Source organism: Telmatherina bonti (genome assembly GCF_933228915.1).
Source record: "Telmatherina bonti genome assembly, chromosome: 21".
NCBI classification, from domain to species: Eukaryota; Metazoa; Chordata; class Actinopteri; order Atheriniformes; family Telmatherinidae; genus Telmatherina; species Telmatherina bonti.
Window position 1 is genome coordinate 17,304,144 of NC_136630.1, and position 23,258 is coordinate 17,327,401.

The 23,258-nt window shown below is 37.9% G+C and overlaps 2 protein-coding genes across 2 annotated transcripts; both read left to right on the plus strand.

The window, feature by feature from the left end:
- Positions 1-9,284: 9,284 nt before the first annotated feature.
- On the plus strand, positions 9,285-14,297 carry nif3l1 (NIF3 NGG1 interacting factor 3-like 1). Its single transcript, XM_079260470.1, has 7 exons — positions 9,285-9,382; positions 10,261-10,880; positions 11,002-11,158; positions 11,335-11,458; positions 11,629-11,767; positions 13,710-13,793; positions 13,898-14,297. The coding sequence occupies exons 2-7, from the start codon at positions 10,271-10,273 to the stop codon at positions 14,080-14,082; spliced, it is 1,299 nt and encodes a 432-aa protein (XP_079116596.1). The 5' UTR covers positions 9,285-9,382; positions 10,261-10,270; the 3' UTR covers positions 14,083-14,297.
- A 333-nt stretch (positions 14,298-14,630) lies between these two features.
- Positions 14,631-21,957, plus strand: tbx6 (T-box transcription factor 6; the record flags this gene model as incomplete). The annotated part of the gene is made up of 9 exons (XM_079260557.1): positions 14,631-14,683; positions 18,413-18,474; positions 18,798-18,996; positions 19,124-19,391; positions 19,498-19,641; positions 20,013-20,083; positions 20,163-20,221; positions 20,316-20,577; positions 20,787-21,957. 9 exons carry the CDS (start codon positions 14,631-14,633, stop codon positions 21,955-21,957), a joined length of 2,289 nt encoding a protein of 762 aa, XP_079116683.1.
- Between the last annotated feature and the right edge of the window lie 1,301 nt (positions 21,958-23,258).

Sequence of the window (23,258 nt, forward strand, 5' to 3'; positions counted from 1 at the left end):
CAATCATTATTATTAATCACAGTTGGCTTTTGCATCCACAGATGTAAGATAAAACTCTGTTTGGCAAATGAATATAAAGAAAAAGAAAGTTAATTTACTTATCTTCAGTTTGAACTTTTTTAGGCTCAAGCAGACTAAAGTGAAAATTTGTCCTGTGGTCTGATTGATCAGAATGTGTAATTTGTCTTGGGACACATGGATAAATGCTGCATTACTCTGCTGGGACTGAAAGAGGAGAGAGACTTTTCAGCTAGTTATAGTGCAATTAAAAGCTGGGATCTGTAACAATACGAGTACAAACTAATTCATATTGCACAGAAAACGTGTTTATAACTAAAGGCACCTTTAGTGGTCACATATTCACACAGACTGCAGCTCAGAACAGTCAGTTTAACAAAATTGGAAAATTAAGCATAAGTATAAAAGAAGGAAACTTCATATTGTTGAGTGTCTGAAATCTTTTTTTGAAGCAAAAACAGAAAAACATTTAACATTAAAAACAATAGCAATTTTTAAAAATGCAAATAAGGATGTGAAATATTTCCTGGTGTAACGTTGCTATGTTGCATGTGCTGTTAATATGTAATGTTAATTTACTTCTATTTATGCATTTATTATTTATTTATTTATTTTTTTTAGAATTGAACAAATTAAATCCTGTTCACAGAAATACGCATTTTAAATTTTAAACTTTAAGTGCTCAAGAAGAACAGGTTCCCAGTGTTTCCCTGTCTTTGTGTGTATTATTTTACATAAATTTAAGTTAGGACACATGTATTTTTTAATGTTTTGTTTTGTGAGGCGAACTTTGCCTTGTGAAAGTAGATGGCTGTCGCAGCACTTACACATTTTCCTCACCATATGATGGAGAGGAAATGCTTTCCTCTTGTAATGTGACAAGCAAACATATGTATTATGAATTGACGCACTGATCTATGGATTTCATGTCCCAAAGCAGGGATTTGTAAACCAAAAACAGTAATTCTGATCTTCTGTCAGTAAAAATGTTGAGGATTGAATGAACTCTCTGGCCTTCTTTTGGAAAGACACAGGAAAAAAGAGATTTTATGACAGAATATGGACAGCTGATAAATAAATAAATTCAGCTTATAAAAAAAAACCCCAAAAAAACCCAATAAAAATATATATTACCATTATGCTTTTCTCACATAAATTACTATTTGGAAAAAAAGAATGAACTACTTCCGCTGATACACCAAATCTTCACATCTGAACTCAATCTGGGTACAGAAGTTTCTCGTGATTTATTTTCAAACTCTGTGTCAAATGGATCCAAATGCATCACAGTGGAGATTAAATGCCTGGGTGGAATTTGGAAAGTGGACAGGAACACAGTGTGGGGACACAATGTGCACTTACAATGAGGACACAGCAGTGAGACAGATGTTCCTGCTTTACAAACCACACACGTCTTCAGTCAGACAGATGAGGTGCAAGGGTTCATAGTGCCAATTAACAAAAGTGAATCATTTGAAAAACTTAAAATATATCTTTGAAGGTTGAATCTGAAGGAGGACACCTATGATAGTATGCCTAATGGAAAACATATGTCACATCTTTTTCTCCTTTTTTGAGTGGTAAGCACCTCCTGTGTGTTGATGAGGCGCCATAGATACAATGACAGAGACTGCATACTCCTTATTCTCCCCTTTCTCTTATTGGCTCACTGATTTAAGGGTAATGCAAGTGAGTATCTGATGAGTGGGCTTTTTCTTTTCCTTTTTGTTATTCTAAGGCATGTAGTGCTTATGAGGCCACAAGAAGAATCAGATGATGTAATGGCTGCTGCCCTGCCTTTACTCTTATCCTCCCCTGATCCCCCTAACATCTAGCATCGACCTTTATTGCAGTAATCTCCAATAATCTCTCTTTTGGTCACTCTCTGACTCAATCCCGAGGAAGCCATTCAGTCCAGAAGCTTGCTGTCATGCCAGGACTGCAGTTTTAACCCTTTGCAATCATCATTCAGACAGATTTAATTTGTTTATATAGCCAAACTGCTGGTAATCTTTCTGAGAAGAGCAGAGAGCACTCCGTATCTGCTAGACCACCTGCCCTGTGGGAGTTAATACAGCTCATCAGAGTAGTCTAGTCTTTTCCTCGTTTCTTTAATCTCTAGGTTTGTTTCATAACATTACATATTAACTGTATTGTGTAATAGGAACAGCTATATAAAGGTTTCTGATTAAGTTCACCTTATAAGGCTGATCACCAAAGTCTTTGTACATGTGGTTTTTGAATAAATTTTAATCCATTTATTATTTGAGTGTAATTTCTCCAGTCCAAAACTTGAACATAAAAAGAATAAATGATTTTTATTCCACCCCCAGCAAAACACGGCCAAAACACGCAGAGGTAAATATCTCTACACTAATAAGCCCTCCAGAGCACTCAGGTCTTCAGATAGTGACTTTTTTTTTTTTTATCAATCCTGAAAGCCAGAACCAGCATGGTGAGGAGCTTGTTATCATTATCATTTTAGTCCGTGGAACAACAATCTATCTGTCTATCTATCTATCTATCTATACTTTATAAGAAGTTGATCTTTTTATATACCTTGTTACTTATTTTATTGTCCTAATTTATTTATTGTAGCAATGTTTATGTAAATATGATTTTCTTATTTTTCTTTTTTCAGTCTTTCCTTACTGCAAAGTGCTGAGATTGAGATGCTTCCCCACTCCTGGTAGTTTCCCCACTACCACAGTTTTATTGATTGTTGTCATGTTTTTTGCCATCCTGATTTCCTGGCGCTCATCATTGGTTACTCGATCCACCTGCTGGCTTCCTAATTGCCTCTGCTTTCTCATTCAGTTCACCTGGTTTCCTTTTCTCTCACTGCCTACTTAAGCTCCCTCCAATCCCTCCTTCTCTGCCAGATAATAATCAGACCTATGTCTAGTTTTGTTCCAGCGGTCTACGGCTTGATCCTCAGTTGCCGACCTTCTGCTTCATGCCCCTGGATTACCCTCCTTGCCTTGCCCTCGACGGATACCGCTACCTTTCGGATCTTCTGGTTACCGACCCTGCCTGTCTTTGGATCTCTGAGCCTTGTCTTTGCCTGGATGAGTATTTTGCCATCCTGTTTACCTCCCAGCTGTTGCCTGGTTTCTTCTGCAGACCATTCCCCCGGACTGATCTTCTGTTCATACTCCTCCACCAATAAACTGGTCATTTGTCCAGAACTCCCTGTGTGTGGCTGTATTACGGATCCTCAGGGTAACTCATTACAGATTGTGAAGTTTTTCTCAGTCGCTTTGGTGCATTCCTCACATCACTATTTACATTTGCACAACAGTTAGTTCAACCTCCACAACATTTAGTCATTTGTGCACATCATACTAGCAGTTTCTCATTCCTTCCAACAAATTGCAAATGTTTTTGGACATGCATCAACTGCTTTCATACAACTCTCTGCTGTTTTATAACATTATCATTTGCTAAGGTCATGTCAGTCAAAATTTACCATACTTGTGAATTCTGAGTAGTCATTCCATGTAAATCTAATAGTCCTCATTTCATTGCTTGAGTCATTACATACAAAAATGTTGAACTAGTTGCCAAAATCTGTCAAGCAAATTGTATAAATATTTTTTTTTTTTTTTTTTTTCCTGAAAATGTCTCCTAAATTGAACAATTTCTCTCAGGTGAACCTCAGCTTTCAGTGATGAGAAGAGGTGTGTGTGAAGCATTAGTTGCAATCAATGATAAGCCACTTCACTATTACTCAGAGCTGAATTCCATGAATCCCAATTTACAGACATATATGAACCAAGAGGGACTTAGTGTGTTCCGTTTCTACAATACTGTGACATGGAAGTGGAAGGACACCCTCGTGGAAGAGGGGTGAGGGTGCGGGAAGGAATGAGAAGAGAACAAAACAGGGGAAGCGGTAGAAGAGGCCAAGTACAAGGGCTACAACTGTGGATCATGTTGTCAATCACGGTCTCACAATGGCTGAGGCTGGTCGAAGGGTGCAGCCAAATGTTGGGAGAACCACTGTAAATTCAGTTATTCAAACATTTGGTTAGGAAATGAGATGATATTCGCTGTGATGTAGATGAAAATATGTAGCCAGTCAGAGAGGAACGTCTGGATTTGCATGAATGATTTACATTTCTATATATGTTTTATGTTCAGTTCCAATATATGTACTGCAATATTGTTTACATTTGTGCACAGATCTACCTAAAGAAAGTTTGTTTGTTGTAAATAAGATGTGATTTTTTCTTTTGCACAATGTTGTGAACAAATTAGAATTGCAAAGAGCAAATGCAGTAAAAATGTGAAACATACCTTTTCAGTGTCTTGAACTCGGTTAGCTCACCAAATACAGTAATGTCTATCTTTACTGTAGTTTTCAAATGGCCATGCAAATAGTATATAGTACATTTTCAGGTAGTGTCACAAAGATCTGACTTTTTTGCATTGGAAAACATTTACAGAGTAAACTGTTATAATGGAAACATGACAAAGCCATTTGATTATCTTCTTCATAAACAATGGTGTCAGGACTTTTCATTTTGATGCCACTGACACGTTCATTGACATGAATACTTGCTTTTGAGGAATGAACTATCTATTTTGAGCAAGTCACACTCTTTTGCAGATTATCAACTAGGTTTTGCAGTTTGTACTGATTGTTTTGAGAAATGCATTAACTGTTGAGCAAATGTATTTAGAGATGTGAAAAATGCACCAAAGCAACTGAGAACAACTGTAAATGTATATGTGTGTGTGTGTGTGCAGTGTGTGTAGAGCACTGTGCTGAAATAATTTGTTTGAGAAGCACTATATTAAAGAAAGCTTCGATTGATTGATTGACCTGTAGCCGACAAACAGAATTTAGTGTCAAAGCAGATCATAAAAATAGATTATAAGTCTCAGGGATTACATTTCCCCTGTACTCCTGTATTATACTCCATCCACAAATCAACAGTAAACTCCTTTTTTTCTATTTATATATGCTGTAGGTTTAGTGATGATTTTGTGGATAATTATAGAAGCACTTCATTCCCTAATCTCCTCTGATGCTGAGCAGGAGTAATCTTATAGTTTTGACACTTCAGAAAATGACTACAGTTTTAGTTCAGACTTGCATATCACATCGCATTGAAAACAATGTTACACAACTACACACAAAAAATAAATAAAATAACACTAAAATAATAAGGGATATGATGTAGAACAGGGACACGGCTTTTTCTGGTAACATGTCATATTTGGAGACATTTTATTCATAAGTTTGCCCCTGATTATAACTATACCCCTGCAAATCAAATATTTATTTTATTGTATTTTTACCTCACCACACTGAAACAGACCTGCATTTCATATTTAACTACAAATATCATCACAGTGTTGTTTTCCTTAACACAAGTAGAAATAGATGAGTAAAAGAAGACTGGTAGTCTCCCCAGAACAATGACATATTTTTTGTAATTAATCTTTCATTCTCTTAGCTAAATTTTTCAATAATAGATGTCCACTTTACAGTAAAATACAGTACTTTATTTTTTTTAAGCGGCAATATCAGACTCAAGTATAAAAAAGGCTCTCAAAATATTTGTATATGGGAATTTTTGCATTTTAGAAATACATTTATATATAATATCTGTGACAATCTAAATATCCTTAAATTTAATGTGTTGTATATTTAATCTCTTATTGTGTTGTATATCTGGTCTTCCTGAAGAAGAAGAAGAAGAAGAATAAGGAAAAGAAGAAGAAGAATGCAGAACAACGACTTATCTTTCTAGTGTGCGAGTTTGAGCAGGTGCAATTTATTCTAGTTAATAGACAAGTTTCCCAACTTCCTCTAAAGTTTCCTCAAGCAAAAATATTGTGTGTGTGTGTGTGTGTGTGTGTGTGTGTGTGTGTGTGTGTGTGTATGTGTATCTGTATTTTCCATCATCAAAAATACAGTTTTTGATGATGTAATGGACCGATGGCCTCCAAGGAAAATAATTACAAGCTGTGAACTTAAAAATGTTATTTTAAGATTAGGGCTAGTGGATATTGGGTGAGAAAGAAACAGATATCAGTAGAAGTATACTTGGTGCAACAAAAATCTTTCCTTAAATCCCACATAGATTTTTGGTTAACCTCCAGTGACCTTGTGGATAGAATAAAAGTTTTTATCATTTAACCAGCTATTTTAACGGATCATAAAGCAATATTTATTGAAATCAGACTGAATAATTGCAGCAATCAGAAAATTGTATCAGGATATTGGAAACTTAACATTACATTACTTAATGATTTGGATCTGAAATTAGAAATCAATGGAATTATAGATAGACTTTGGACAGAGGTCTGTGACTCTGGTGAATATGGGCGTAAGTAGAATATGGGCGTAATAATGAAGTATGAAAATTCAAAGAGTAGCCATTAGTAAATGGCAATTGTGAGCAAAGTAAAAGAGGGAAAATGAATTCAACATAAATATATTTTAGATCTGCAAACTAAAAATAATGGAAATCTTAACACTCAAGAGATGGAGCATTTAAAATACTGAAAAACCAACTGGACAATAAATATATAGAAAAAACCAAAGCGGCATTTATCTGATCGAGACACAAATGGATTGAGTAAGGAGACAAAATACTAAATACGTTTTTGGACTTGAAAAAATATACAGAGTATGCTGCAATAAATAGTTTATTTATAAATGGAGATGTTACTAATGATCAAAATGTAATCTCATAATGAACTTGAGGAATGTGTGGGACACCATAAAGAGAACAAGGCCCCCAGAAACAATGGCTTCTTCCCACATTAAAACATGGATTAATCACTTTAATTCCCAAACTAAACAAAAACAAATTACACTTTAAAAAAAATGGAGACCTATTACTCTTCTCAATAATGATTTTTGCTGTCATTTTTGCTAAGAGAGTCAAATTTGGCCTTAATGAGATAATGGATGAAGAACAATCTGGGTTCATGGAAAAAAGGCACATTATGCAATAAGATACAACCATTTTTAGATATGATACATTACAATTATCTCCTCCTAATGACAGTTTTATTCTCTTTATTGATTTTTATATAGCCTTTGATACCATTTAACATGAATTTATTTTAAAATGCATTTCCTTTGATAGTTTTGGGAATTACTTTTTCAGTGCAATTCAGAATTTATATAATGGTTGTTCCAGCTCTGTTAAATCAAAATTTGGCACTTCAACAAGAAATACTATCTTTCACGGAATTAGACAAAGATGTCCCGTCTCTCCATTTTTATTTCTATTAGTCGCTTAAACAATGGCTACACACATCAAAACGTGTCCTTTTTTTTTGGGTATAAATGCTGCAGACAGAGAGTTTAAAATCTGCCAACTGGCTGATGCTACTTCTATTTTTTCTAAAAGATTCAAATCAAATTGCAAATGCATTAAGCTGTATTAATACATTTAGTAATGTTTCAGGGTTAAAAATTAATTTTGATAAATCTGTGTTATTTCCACTTAAAAATAGTAGCTTAACCAGCTGTAAAGGAATACCCATAAAGGGAAAAGGTAACATATGTCAGAGTTGTGATCTGCAAATGAAAACGCAAATTTTACAAACTCAATTTTAGCCCAATAACTGAAAAAAAAAAAAAAAAAAATTAAATTCTTGGTTAATGAGGGATATATCTTTATAATATCTTAATATCTAAAACAGAAGGCATTTCCAGGACTATGGCCATGCCAGCTGGCATGCCCAAAAATATTAAGAAATGAGATAAAATACATCATGACTACATTTGGAGGAAAATATCCCACTATTTAAGGAAAGAAATAATCAAAGGTTGTAGAGATCAAGGTGGTTTATAGGCCTTACACTTTGACACACTTAATAAATCATTTAAAATAAAATGGATTGTAGAGTGTTTAAAAAAAAAACCCAAACAGCATCCGGATGCTTTTCCAACATATCTATTCAAAAATCTTGGTGGCATCAATTTTCTTTTAAAATGTAATTCCTCTGTGGAAAAAATACCTATAAAATTAGCTGATTTTCACAAACAGGCCCTGTTATCCTGGTTACTTATTTTCAACCATAACTTTACTCCATGCAGCTATTATATTTACAATTATAAAGACATTCCCCACAAAAACAAATCACTTTTCCATTGTTCATGGTATGACAAGGGCATTCTGTCAGTAGGGCTAGTGGTAAAATAAAATGGTGCTCCTTACTTATTCAGAATTCCAAGAAGAATACAATTTTACTGTTACCCCTAAAGAATATGCAGTAGTTTTCGATGTCATGCAGGTTCTCTTCAGGTTTTGAAAGATACTCACATTACAAGAAATACCTGTGACATGAAAACAATATTTATCAAGGGTTTTGACATTACAAGCAAACAGTGTAACAACAAACAGATCAGACAAAAAATAACCTGCTCATTTCCACCTGTTTCTACATTTTCCTGGTACTCAACTATGGGTGATCTTAATTAGAGAAAAGCTAATTACTGAATAATATCAAATTGAAAGAGGTATCTTATAAGATTTTGCCTCAAATTTATCCTGTAAAATAAATACAAAAAAAAAAAAAAAACAATTAAAAAAAGATATTGATTAAACCTGTGTTTTCTGCCAATCTGACAAGGATGTTGATCTTTTTTTCCACTGCATTCATACCAAACGATTCTGGTCAGAGATGGATCTATATCTGTGATTTAAAATGGTTATCAATATTCATTTTTTGATGTTGTATTGTATATGACATTGAATGGGTTAGCAAAAAATATGCTTGACATTGTTCAGCTGCTGATAATAATTAGAAAATTCCACATTGAACAATGAAAATGGAATGGCTCCAAACCTTAATATGATGTCTTTCTTGCAAAATTAAAATTATATATTAATTCAATGCAAAATGTGAAAAACCAAAAAGCAATAAGGACCCTTCAAGTACTGGATGAACTGCGCTTATTTTGACTCTCTCAAAGACATTGACTTTTGGAAATGAATGGACAGATCGCATTACCTCTACCCTCTGGCTGGTTCACTGGTTCGTTGTTTTTTAATTTATGTTTTTCTTTGTCAGCTGTCAATGGAAGAAATAAAGTTAAGAAGAAGAAGAAAAGAGGAAGAAGACTATTAAACATGGGTATCATTCATCCAAACAAATAATTAATTTTTTGTTTGTTTGACTTCAATCATTCAGTAAAGAGGGATAGTCAGACCATACATGGAAAAAAATAAAAATAAAATAAAATAAAATTAAGTTATCGAAACTAACGGAAGCCGGAAAGGGAAACATTTCCACGTCAGTGTGTAGCCTTCGCTTTAACTTTAACTAACCAAAAAAACAAAAACAAAAAAAACAACAAAAAAAAACTGATTAGTAAGAGGACCCAACAAAGGTATGACATGTTCACTTATGCACATATTTATAGATGGACGCCATGTTTTTAATGATAGCTATTATAACGGTAGTTAGCGTGTAGCTAATGCTAGCCAGTTAGCTTTGCTGTTAGCCGCATGTCAGGTCGCAGATCAAAGTTATAGATCATGTTAAAAACAGGATTCATAAAGACTAAGCATTGCGATCAAACATCACATACCAAAATTTAATGACGACGAAGTCATTTAAAGTTAAGCAGCACGAGATTAATAGTTAACACGAGTTTGTGTGTTTGAATAAGATCTAAAAGGTTGTCATACCCACAGAAAGACTTGGTGTATCTGTCTCCCTGTTTGGAAAGCTGCATTATTAAATGCACTTCATCAAAGTAAATCCTTTCTGACTGTAGTCTGCTACTGACCTCCGAGGAACAAAAGTTTAAGGGTTCAGTTTTATTTCTACAGCCTAATCTGCCATAAGTTGCAGAAATAAATCAAACCAGAATGTGTCATTCCCAGTACATATTTTTTTTCTTGGACAGAGAGCCAAAATCACAAAGTGAAAAATGAAATAATGTGGAAGACAGCACATGAGATATAGAACTGTGCTTAAGTTCTGTCAAAGAGAAAACAATGTTCTGAATAAACATTGTTGTCTTTGTAAAAGTAAACATTCAAAAGTTAACTAACAATAATGAACATACAACTACCACATAAGACAAACAGACACAAATACAGTTATCATTTAATTGAGAAGTCAATCAATTGCAATTTTTTAATCAATTAATTATGGTTAAGTAATTAAGTAATTGCAGGAAGGTTGACCCAAGAGTCTAATTCATCTGTGATGGATATTCAGTGCATAACGTTATATTTTATGTGGCTTTTCTTTCTTCAGACTCCCACTGATGTTGACTGGACTCAGAAATCTCTCTTGGATTATTTTATCATTCACAAACAGAAGATGCTGGCGCAGTAAATGTTTCAACTCCCACACTGCACTTTGTTCGTCAGCCTCTGCAGCGTCATCCATTCTCCCATTGTTCCCCTCACCCAGTAGGATCCGCAGTTCCCCGACACGCAGACCAATTTTACTTCACTATCCATCAGTTCACCACTTCTCCACCCGCTGCCGCTTTCATTCTACTGGCCGTACTAGCCTGATGGAGTTAAAAGACGTTCTGCAGGTGTTGGAGCAGCTTGCTCCTCTGTCACTTGCTGAATCGTGGGACAATGTCGGCTTGCTGGTTGAGCCAAGCAAATCTAGACCAGTTAAAACTATACTGCTGACCAACGACCTGACAGATGCCGTCATGGAGGAAGCGGCGACTGTCAGCTGTGACCTCATTATTTCGTATCACCCACCATTGTTCCGGCCAATCAAGCGGCTGGTTCAGAAAGACTGGAAGCAGCGATTGGCCATCCGAGCTGTCGAGGCTGGGATAGCAATCTTCTCCCCTCACACTTCATGGGATAGCGTTAAAGGAGGCGTGAATGACTGGCTGGTCGGGGGCCTTGGTAAGATGCTTGTCTGAATGGAAAATGTGTAACACATGCTGTGTTTGCATAAAAGTTAAAGATATGGGCTACTACATTGTGACACTGCCTCACTAACTTTTTACATGTCTCTGACTCTCAGGCAACGGCCAGGTGTCTGTTTTGAGTCAAGCCACTGATAGCAACTCGCACAGTCACAAACTGGATTTCATGATCAGGAGCGCAGAGGAGCTTAACGGTCTTCTGGAGGAGCTGAAGGCTTACGACGGTGGAACAACCCTACAATATGCAGGCAGCAGGTTGTGTGCATGGTCTAATAACATATATATTATTGGATACGTGTAAGGAAAAAAGAAATGTTGCAGTAAATGGTTTCCCAAAATACACAATGACTTGCTTTTTCTGAATGGAATGCACAAAAACTTGAAAAGTTTTTGCATTGAGAAATTATTTTCTTTATTTCTCTTAAGAATAGACTAGACAACAGTGGTATTCATGTCAGCATAACCTGCAGTGACTCAGCGCTGACCCCGAGCGTCCTAGCTCTGTTACGATACAGCTCTCCCAGCCAGTCTCTCAGTATCCTCAAGTTGGAGAAGGTACAACAGAAAATCTTCACATGCTGCAAAATAGACTCAAGAATACTAAGACGAAACAGCTTTAATTAGTTTTAAAATTGATTGAATCAAGATATTATCGGTAATGATGAACAGTACAAGTAACTTGATTTTCACTCTGTGATGACTTTCCATCTCTCACCCCTCTGCAGCCGCCTCTTTCAGGCCATGGCCAAGGCCGTCTCAGTGTTTTGGAGCAGCCTGTAACCATGGCGACAGCGATCCAGAAGATGAAGTCCCACTTGGGTTTAAGTCACCTCCGGTTGGCTCTGGGATCAGGGAAGACGCTAGGTGACGGACAGCAAATCCACATAAAACAAAAGATCAATTTATTGTTATGTTATAATCTAAACTTGTATACTTGGAATTGGATAAATTCTCAGTGAAAGAAATAGAGCAACCTTTAGGGAAAAAGCAAGTTGTAATATATCCTGCAGTTCATAATTCTGTTCAAACAAAACATTTATTGACAGTAGAAACTGATTTTTTTTTACTTTAAGGGCAGATGCACAGCTTAACTGGAGCGGCTTATGAATATAATTCTTTGGCCAGCTTCACACCAGCTGTGTGGCAGGTGCATTGTGTGCAGAACATTATGATTTTCATTTCAGCATCCATGTTAATGGATTAGAGCATTCAGACTGGCTGTGTGACACAAGTCTTAGACATGGCTTTAAACAGTGCTGCAGCCTTGTGCCATCAAGACTTTCATGCGGGGGGTAAGCAGCATCAAAGCAGTCCTCAGTAAGAAGATACACTGAGGTGAGCCGTTAGAGACATACAATATATTTCTTGTAATTAGTCTTTAAATTTTAACAGCACACCTTTCATGTCTTTAAGACTCACTTTACTCATCATGGAGATCTTAAAAAAATGACAATTTCCACTTGTATCACTATGCAAATAGTTTGTGCAGCCATTGTTATAATGCTGCTGTTTAGCAGGCATATACTGACCACACATCTAACATGTAGCTGGCCTAAAGAAACAACTGATTGAAATAAGAGAAAATTTACCCATATACTTAAATACCTCCTACATTGAAACACTTTTGAAATATTTTTCTTAAATATTTTAGTTTAGCTTTTCAGAAAGATCTGTGTCACATATAGTTCTGAAACCAGTCCCATGGTGTGATGGTGATGGCGAGCGTTAAGGTGTGTCTGATTTGGAAACACTGACATCTGCTGGTTATTGTATGTACAGCAGTCCTGTGATATTCCCTGCAGGCTACAAACCAGCAGATCTGTAAACATAATGTGCATAATCTCTGATTAAATTAGTCTGTGCAGTCCAGGTATATAAATCAGTCATGTTATAGAAAACAATAAAGTTATAAAAGCTTTATACGTGATGTATGGAGATATCATGTCAAAATGCCCCCGATCTGCTGATGTCCTTGTCTTTTTTGGTGGCGCTTCTTTCGAGGCAGTGCTATTAGTAAATCTCCTGCATGTAATGATCCTCGACATCAGCTTAGACCACACTGAACACTTCCTGTATTTCATGCATCTTCTACAGCCACTCCAATCACTCAGCAAGGCTGTCAGGTGACTTCTTTTCTGGATCCTAGCTTCAAGGCTACTGTGTCAGATGTGAGATCACTAGCTGAAGTCACACACTTATCCCATCCAAACTTGTGTTTGGAGATTGAGATTGTTAGATTCAGTCAAGCTGCTTTTTAGATCAAACAAATCTTATTTAGTAATTTTTTAAATTTTCTTTAAGTTGTTTGTCATCGGTGGTTTTTTTTTGTGTCAATATGTATAATTTTTCCATTTACAAACTATACTGTACATAGTTATGTGAGACATATTTTCAGGCTATATTTATTTCCAGCTCTATGTTTGTGCTCTCAGTAGCTGCAGATGTGTGTGGATGGCCCGTCTGCTTGGGTTTTTCCGCTTGAGGAGTTTTGTGGGTCTTTTTTTTTTTTAACTTTAAAACATTGTGTGAAATTGTGCCTCATTTCCTATAAATTTCAATTTAATTTTGAATCATTTCAGTGTATGCATATCCCTACGAGTCACAATAATTTGGGATTTATATAATCCATGCAGAGCTCTAAAATTCTATAAAATCGAACATATTTTATTAAGCCTACAAAAATGTTTAAAAGCAGGTTTTAGATTTAGTTTAGGTTTAATCTATTTTAGAAGTAAGACTGCTGCTGTTATCTTTTTTTTTTTGTGTGTGTGAGTGAGTGAGTTGCTGTTTTTTGATATTTTATCAGAGTCATCTGTGTGCACGGTGGCTGTGTGTGCTGGTTCTGGAGCTTCGGTGCTGAATGGAGTCAAAGCAGACCTCTACATCACAGGTTAACATCAGAGGCCACTGAATCAGTCGTATGATGCCTAATTTTATTACTATTATTATACATAACTTACACGTTTTCCCTGTGTCATTACATTCATCTTTCAGGGGAGATGTCCCATCATGAAGTTCTTGATGCAGTAGCAAAGGGAACCAGTGTCATCCTCAGTGATCACAGCAACAGTGAACGAGGTTTCCTGGCTGTGTTCAGGGAAAGGCTTGCCGCGACTCTTCCTGACGGCGTAACTGTGCTGGTGTCCAAGGCAGACAGGGACCCTCTGGAGGTTGTCTGACACAGTCAGTTTAAAGTTGAACTCGTCAGTCTGTTGGATAACACTAATCCAAAATGATGTATATGACATGTTTGCATTAAAGCTCCTGCAGATCTTTCACATGCAGGCTCTTTATGTAATCTACTGATTGTAAGATGGCTGCACTGTCATGCAATGATGCAAAGTACTACCATGGTACATTATTTACATGTATGTTTGGCGAGGACTTAATAAAAATGGATCATGGTTGATAAAAATAGATTGTATGGATGTTGGATAAGTCAAATCTATTTAGAGAAGACATATAATGTGTTTTAGCTTCCCTGTCCAGGGAATTTAAGTATTCACAAATATTCTCTAAAAGGAAATGTTTATTTCAATTGAGGAATGTAAATTAAAAAAAAAAAAAAAAGTAATCCTGGTCAGATTAAAAGGCTTGTTCAATCATAAACATGCTGTGGGTAATCTGAAATATCCTGTTCAGATGGAAGCGTTCAAGCTGCACCGTCAGCAGGATTCTTAGTCTGCTGTGAGGATTTAAAGGCACATCACAAAAACAACGGACTGTAATGTCCCATAAAATCTTAAAAGCCGACCTTAAGAGCTCAGTGAGCAAACGTGGGTGGGTATCAAACTATTTAGCATAGACGTGCCGAAGTGCGGGCCTGTGGTAATGTTTAATGCTCTGCTAAGAGCACTGCCTGCCCCCGCTTTCAAACCAAAGTAACTATCCTCATTATTGGCTTTTCAGAGACTTGTGGCCTGCAGCGCCCGTCACACACCTGTCTGTTCGTAAAAACATTAAGAGACATCACACACCTCGCTGCCTCCATCAAGGTAATGACCTTTCTCTCAGCACGGTGTTCACACCTCCACTTCCCCTCAGTCCTCACTTGCTTTTATCCTCAACAACAAACACAAATGGGGAAGGAAAACAACAACTAGAACAACGTGGATGCGTCGCTCGTGTAAACCGACTCCAGCTGTCACTTTTATGTTGGCTGGGGTTGCTGCAGGTAGGTTTGGGCCCTTGTTTATTAGTTTTCCTTTTATCCTGCTGACTCTCAGGCAAGGAGAGGCTTCAGGACATCGTACAGCCACTTTGTTCTTTTATTAATTGTAGTCCGTTTTTATGACATTAATAGATACAAATATGTCTGTGTTTTTTCTTATAAACATACATTTGCTCCCAATTAAACACTAAAAAGCCACGCAGAGAACCCATAAGTGATGGCTTACAACTAAAAGAAGAATTTCCATAAAAATAAATTGGATCAGGTAAGAATATTTAATGTGATTAAACCCGGAGAGCTTTATGTTATTAAGTAAAACCTCCATCAGAGCAAGAGTCAGGAAGGGCAGCCGTCTTGGGGATTGAGAGCAGAGGAAAGAGGGTTACATGCACTTGGCCAGGGATGCCAGCTGAGAAATAAAAGATAGTTCTATGTCCATAACATATTTCTATACAGAATACATAATCCTTTATACCTGAATGCAGAGTGAGGGGTAAAGACAGCAGAAAGTTGGTCACTGCATGGAGGGATGTGTTCCAGGATGTTAGCATAATTATAAACTGGTTCCTCATGACAAACATGTAATATCTGTGTAATTCTCATGGTTTGATGTCACTAATTGTTGCAGTTTTTTTTTTTAAGGGAATTTGTGTTGACTTTTACTGAATAAAAGATTTAATCTGTTCAACAGCCTGTCGTCCTCTGATTCTCTCCATGATGCTCCAAACATTTTCAGTATGAGACAGGTCTGGACTGCTGGCAGGCCAGGTCAACACACAAAGTCTGTATGTATGGTTGCTAAAAGCCGTGCAGAATGGAGTCTTGCATTGTCCTGCTAAAATAACCAGATGTTCCAGGAAGAGACAATGTATTAGCAGGGAGAGCAGGATTGTAGACGTCTGGACAAACTGATTAAAAAGGCCTTAACTGTGTCGGGTAGGGAGTTGGACCTTGTTAGAACTGTGGTGGAGCAGCAGATGAACAGGAAACTGCAGGGCTTTATAATATTAAACACCCCCTCCATAAAACCCAGACAGGACAGCTGCAGTGAGGGGATCTCAATGCAGTGCAGGACTAAGATGTTCAGAAGACCCTTTGTCCCCACAACTATCTATCCATCCATCCAAAATTCCCCCGTACACCTCTGCATGAATAATACCTTCACACAAAAAGCAGGTCTGCCGTGCCATGCATACTGCTGCACCCCCATAACACGAGGAAATGGGTTTTACTCCTTGACTAGAATAACCAGCATGTAAGCTTTCTCTTCCAGTTGCAGGATGTCTGTTTGATGGTCACACACACACACCCAACAGGGGTTTCTGACCTTGGCTTTTTAGCAGTGACTTCCTCTTCTGTAGATGTTTGACATTAGTGATTGAATATTTATTTATGCATTTATTTCACAACTTGATGATTCCCTGACGATGTTTGGCTTGAAGCATTTACTTATTACTCTTCCTTACTTGGAAATCTAGACGCCCTCATCTTCCAGAACTGTTACTTGTATATTCCTGTCTCTCTTTGTCTTATTACCATTTTTTTTAAAAGTGTATTACTGGCTGCATTCGGAGGTTTGTCTATTTATGCCACATATAACAAAGTTAGTGAAGACATCAGAAGCTTTAAATTTTTCTTTGAATAACATTTAATGATTTATAAATTTAGGTTTTTATTGAATTTCAGAAAAAAATTCAGACTTCTCTGCAGTGGTGTTTGTGAAAAACTTTTAGACATTCATGTTTGTCTGGTGACCAAATTGCAGCCATTGGCCAGCTGTTGTCCTCTCCCACCTGCATTCTGAGCCTGACTCCCTACTGAGAGAGCTTAACAGGCAGGCTGCCGGAAGGAAGGAACATGTCATCGGGTCATCAAGCTACCACAGGGGGCCTGCCGCTAAAATACCAGATTTATGTGCATGCATAAGAGGCTTTGCCTTTCCCAGAATTTTTCAGAAAACTACAAGATCTGAAAAGTAATATGGCAGCGGACAGTCACTGTTTTAGGTCTTAAACACACACTGCGTACTCACACATGTGAGTAATAGCCGAACGACGTAAGAAAAAAGATTTAAATATGTTTACTTGATTCCTTACAAGCTGTTTTTCCTCATTTATGAGCACAGACTGTGTATTTTCAAGAAAATTGTTCAGAATTAATTTTACAAAATGTGTAGTTGGTGTACTGAATTGTCAAACTAAAATGCCAAACAATGTCAATATAAGAAACAAATAAAATGATCATTTTGAGAAGTTCTCATTCAAAACTGAATAACAAAAGAAAAAAAGGATCTCCATCAACATGTGGCTCAGGATGCGGAACAGGTCATACACTCTGTTGTGTCAAAGAGCAAGACATTTCACCATCCCTGCCTCCATGATGTATGAATGTGTATGAAAAAAGGTGTTGGTTGGAGAGACTGGTGGTTCGTATTAGCTGCCTTATTTCTGTCAGCAGCCACGTTTACATGAGAGTTTTAATTACTCTTTAATTCAGAATATAAGTTGAATCAATTTTAAACCGATTAAAATTAATCATGTAAACGTCTAATTCAGAGGTGTGCAGCAGAGCAGCTGTGGCTACACGGCTAACCATCACCAAGTATGAATGAGGAGCCGATTATTGATGGATTCATTGTAAAGCATTTTACAAATTTAATCCATTATTTTTAATATAACATAAGAAAAAACAAGTTAACTAAAAAGTTAATTTCCTCTAAATTAGATTATGGCCTAATTTTGTTTTAAAAAAACAAACAAAAACTTATTTGCAAATCTTTCTATAATTTTAAGGTTATGGAGAGATTGAAGTTACTCATTAAATAAACAAATGAATCCAACCACACAACCTTCCTGGTGGAGAGTTAAAATGTCCAAATGAAACGAATTACTGCTACAAGAATCATTGTTGTGTTCTTTATAGACACTAAAACAAGACTGTATTTTTTCATTCACCTCAAAGTGTGATGAGTGTTGTTTGTGTTTGTCAGTTAGGGACAGAAGGAAAGTCGTGGGGATAGACTAGAGTGGAAAGACTGGGAGGCAAATGAGGAGCAAGGTGAAAATGGGACCATTTGGCTGAAGGTGTGAAGTCCTACACACCTATTTAAAGGAGCTGACCATCACTGTGGCCTCTTATTGCAAAGGACAGCACAACGTTAAGGACACAATAAGAGGCAGAAAAGAAGAGACATTTTAAAGGATAGATTCCTGAGTGACACAACTTTTGGTCATAGACAACAGTGAGATTTCGACTCTGTGGCGGGATCACAGAATGTTGCTTTGCAGCAGATAAGGAAGACGAGTCAAAAGACAAAGATAAACCTGGAAAACGTTGAGTCTGGAGATGTACCCGTCTTTGACTCTGGCATCTCAAAGGATTGGGGACTGCTTTTACAGAGGTAAGAGAGAAAGACTCAAACAAAACGTTTTACATCCGCACGCAGTTTGTTATCACAAACTGAGCATTTGTGATAACAATAAATGAGTTAAATGGTGAGAGGTATGATGGAGCATGATGGGGTAAACTCATGAGAAGTCTTGGCCCAAAGCTATAGTTGCTAAAAAATAATAAAGCCACTAAAAGTCAGAAGTTCTCATGAAAAGCGGATTAAAATATAAACAACAGCTTTGTAAACTTGCACACATGCAAGCACATTGAATATATATTAGATTTACTCCTTATGTTATATTAATTTGATGCTGGATTTGTTCATCCCCACAGACAGGGAGGTCCCTGCACACATCCCGCTGTTTCCTGCAGCCTGTGAGATGGCCCCCAGGATGGTGGTCCCTCTTACTGTCCCCAGTGAGTCTGCATCCAAACCTCAAAAAGATGAGGTGAAGATGGAGCTGGAGAACTCAGCTTTATGGAAGCAATTCAGCTCTGTGGGCACAGAGATGATCATCACAAAGAAGGGCAGGTGGGATATTGGCTGGTTTTACTTATCGCTTGTTGTTCTCTTCCTCTATCTTTACTCTGAATGCTAAATCTGGCCAAAACTGGAAATGTAATAACAAAAAAAGCTTTTTTATCTTTAACTCTCTTAGACGGATGTTTCCTGGTTTGAGACTGAAGCTGTCAGGCTTAAACCCATCTCTCCGTTACATCCTCCTCCTGGACATTGTTCCAGTGGACAACTCCCGCTATCGCTTCCAAGGTGGTGGCTGGCAGGCTGTTGGTGGGGCGGAGGCCAGGTTACCAGACCGGGTTTTCATTCACCCAGACTCCCCTGCAACAGGTGCACACTGGCAGAGCCGCACCATTTCCTTTCATTACGCCAAGCTAACCAACAACACACTGGACACACAGGGACACGTAAGTTCAGCAGAGGGACTTGTCCAGCACCTACACAGTATGCAACAGTTATTTGTAGACTGCCTTCAAGATGAATTTTAAATCAAATCTCATCTTTTATTTGAAGATCATCCTGCATTCGCTGCATCGCTACCAGCCCAGAGTTCATGTGGTCGAAGCCAGAGATGTGTTGAGGTGGGCTGGAGGGCAGCACACCTTCATTTTCCCTGAGACCCAGTTTATAACAGTCACTGCCTACCAAAACAACAAGGTAATATTGTGCCAGACACACACCTTAAACGTGGAGTATGTAAGATTTTCAGTATTTTCAAAATAAATTAACGAAAAAAAATAACTACAATCATAATTAGATAGTTTTTTTAAAACATGTAGCTTCCAGTCTGTTCATATTTGATGGGTTATTAAATTACAAGTTTAATTAATGACAAAGACCCTTCTTAAATGTTTGCCTACCAGTAAAAAAAATGTGCTTTTTGTCATTTGTCATTGATTAAATCTTACATACTTTCGTACATAAATCTTACATACATTGATTAAATCTTACATACTCCACCTTTAATGAAGCAGTGAATAGGAAGTAGAAAAAAAGACTAAATATTTTGTTTTTGTTGCTGTTTTCAGATCACAGAGCTCAAGATCAACTCCAACCCCTTTGCAAAGGGCTTCAGAGAGGACGGCATGAACAGCAAGAAGTATATAGAAACAGGCTCCCATTCTGAACATTGTTGACTTCTTGTTGTTGAGAATCTAAATTTGTTTTTTCCTCTACAGACAAAGAGATGCAAGACAGAAACGTAAAATGGCCGTTCTGACAGAGACCTTGGATATAGGTTAATGGTTTAAGTTATACACTCAGACATTATTCTGAGACACCTTTGCTTGAACGACCTCGGTCTAAAACATCCTCTCCTCTTTATCTATCAGTGAACTGTGATCCGTGCGACTCTACAGAGCTTCTGCCGCAGCCCACACCCACCAGCACGGACCTGCAGACGCTTGCCTTGGCCTCTCTGCCTGCACTGCCTGACCCTTCTGGTGGGTTCAGACCAGAAGAGGCCTCATATCAGGACACACTGGTCCCAGAGCAGTCATTAGACCTCAATCAGGCATTTATGGCCTCCCAGATGCCTGACATCACCATGCAGGAAACACCAGGAAATGAATTGGGAAACAATATTATTGAAAGGTGAGTTAAGAGGAAGTTTTTTTTGCCTCTTATTTAGGAGACGTTTGTCCCTTCCACCTCCAGAAAGCTTGTAGCAGTGTGAGTCTGTCTTGCATGCAGGTCCATTTCCAAGCAGCTGTTTAGGTTGGGGTGAATGGAAGACATTTGCTTTAGAAGTGATGGCTAACTAAGACGTGCTGAATGTACAACCTCTGTTTTCTCCACTGCAGATCAGATGCCATTGCTGCTCCTTCTTACACCTCCAGCTTCTCCGCTGCACAAACCAACTCCTCGTCCTTCTCCTCGGCTATTTTTCCTCAGCCGTCCTCTTTCTCCTCGCTTCCTGTCCCCAACTCCTCAGACATATCTGATTCTCAGCTGACCATCCTTCCAATCAACTACCCCACCCTTCTGTCGTCCTCCCCCGCAACCCCGTCGCTTCAGCAGACCTCCTTCACCTTCCCCACTCCGCCTCCTTCAGACTCTTCCTCTCCACAATTGCTTCCTTCATCTTCCTCCAACTCCTACCACATGGCTCCGGATACAGTCACCCCCCACACTCCAACCTCTTTTTGTGCCCCGTCTTCGTGTGAGTCAAATCTGCAGGATCAGATCTCTGCTCATCCTCTGCTTCACCAACCCAGCCAGCAGCAACCGGAGGATGGAAATGATGAACCCAGCGTTCAGGCCTCAGCCGCTTATATTTATCCCAATGTCCTGCCTACAAATCCGGACCTTGCTCCAGTTACTGCTCAGCCTCTTGCTTGTCAGCACCATTCTCCTGCTGCAGCTCCATCATGCTCCCTACCTGCTCACACTGCCTCTACACCGTTTGCTTTCCCCTCTGTTCCTCCACAAATGCAAAGCGTCTCATTGCAGAGTTTGTCTCCAAGCCCTGCTCTGCACTTCCCAAACCTGAACCACCAAGCCCCAGCTCCCGCCCACGCTGCCGCCTTCCCACCCTCCTCTTTGCCTCACTCGTCATCCTCCCTTGCTTTCCAGCCCTCTTCTTGCCGTGCTGCGTCCTCCTTGTTCCAGCAGTCTGTCATCTCTGCAGCATCACTGCCCCCAGCAGTCCATCCGCACAACCTGTCCAATAGTTCTGCTTCCTCCTCAACCTGCTCATTTCCTCCGGTTGAAATCGGTGCCATTCCTCCCCCTTATCGCCCTGAGGTGGTACTGCACCACCCAGCTCTTCTTCCTCCGCTGGATTCATCCCTGCCCTCCTCCCCCGCTCCCCCGGCCCTCTATCCCGCCTTTCCATCACACCCTCTCCGGCTGCATCAGAACTCTCACCCATCCCTCTCCATCCCATTCCGGCATCTGTACAGACAACACCAGCATGGCCACCCCCACTACCAGGGGTCTTACCTGGATATGAGCAAAAGAGCAGTGTTTTAAAGTGATGTTGCTGAAAAGTATGTTTCGATAGCGCTTTTAGGGGAATTAGCAATAAGTAGACTAAGTTGTAACAGTGATTTTGTACTGTGTATAGGAACATGTGTGTGTGTGTGACCTCCCAACAATTCTTCAGAGGAGCACGCTGATGAAGCTGACACTGATTTGTAAATACTTTGAATATTCCTGTTTTAAACATTTTAGTTTGAGAAATAAAATCTTCTGTTGAAGAGTTTTGGGATTCATTTGTTTCTGTTTAATTACTAAACAAATTTGAAATGAGCACTTTTAATGACATTTTCAGTCATTTTTATGGATGGCAGGAAACAATAACAATTCAGTGCAAAACAATTTCAGTTCTGGAGCTTTTTCATGCAAATCTAATTTTTTTACTGAACGCAAGAGATTTGGTTCATTTTTTATCCAAACACAAATCAAAGCTGAATATTTTCAAATATTGACATTGCCTAAGTTTTAAAAATGTAATGTCACTATTAAATTGAGATAAATGGTGTTTAATGTGTTAGTTTATTTACCATGATGGAAATAATATGACAGGCTTGAGGTGTGAATATATATCAGAATGAGGCAAAATTTACAGAACAACATAAAGACGTTTTGTGCTGTTAATTTTAGAAAATTTATTTTGTTTTTGTTTTAATTTAATGTTAATTTACTGTCTTGTGTTTTCTGAAATTTTGTGTTTATTGTTTCTTGGTTGTGTTTTTTGCAAAATTATAGATACTTTTAATAAAATTTTTGTTTCAAAGTAATTTTATGTTTTCAACCTCTAGGTAAATTATGATGTGTATTCATATATAGCATTGTAGCTGGCAAAACTTCTGAAATGTCATATATTCATTTTTTTTTATATTTCACCATTGTGTGTATGTGAGTGTGTGTGTGTTTTTTCCATTAATTGAATAAAGTATTCTATTTTCTTTTTCATGAAGAGAGTTGAGAATTAACTTTGTTAATATAAAACACTATTTGCATGGCATCACCTACGATTTTGTGACTATGTACAAATGTATGTCCCTGTCAAACAAATGAAATAAATAGAAACATGAGCTCTGTAGTTTTATTGTTTGGGATTTTCCACCCCTCATAGTGTTCATATTACCATATATTCATCATACTTAGTGCCTTTAATATCAGTCAATTTAAAGTTAGCTGAGAGAAATTGATAAAGGATGGATGTATAGATAGATTAAAGTGCTTGAACTGTAATGTGTGTTAATATTCACACTTTTACAAAGTGAGGGTGGCTGTAGCTCAGGAGGAAGAGCAGTTGTCCTTCAACT

Coding starts and splice junctions, on each gene's coding strand:
- nif3l1 (XM_079260470.1), top strand. CDS start 10,271: ATGTTGACTGGACTCAGAAATCTCTCTTGGATTATTTTATCATTCACA. Junction 11,768..13,709: donor GGGATCAGGGAAGACGCTAG/GTGACGGACAGC, acceptor ATATTTTATCAG/AGTCATCTGTGTGCACGGTG. Junction 13,794..13,897: donor AGCAGACCTCTACATCACAG/GTTAACATCAGA, acceptor TTCATCTTTCAG/GGGAGATGTCCCATCATGAA.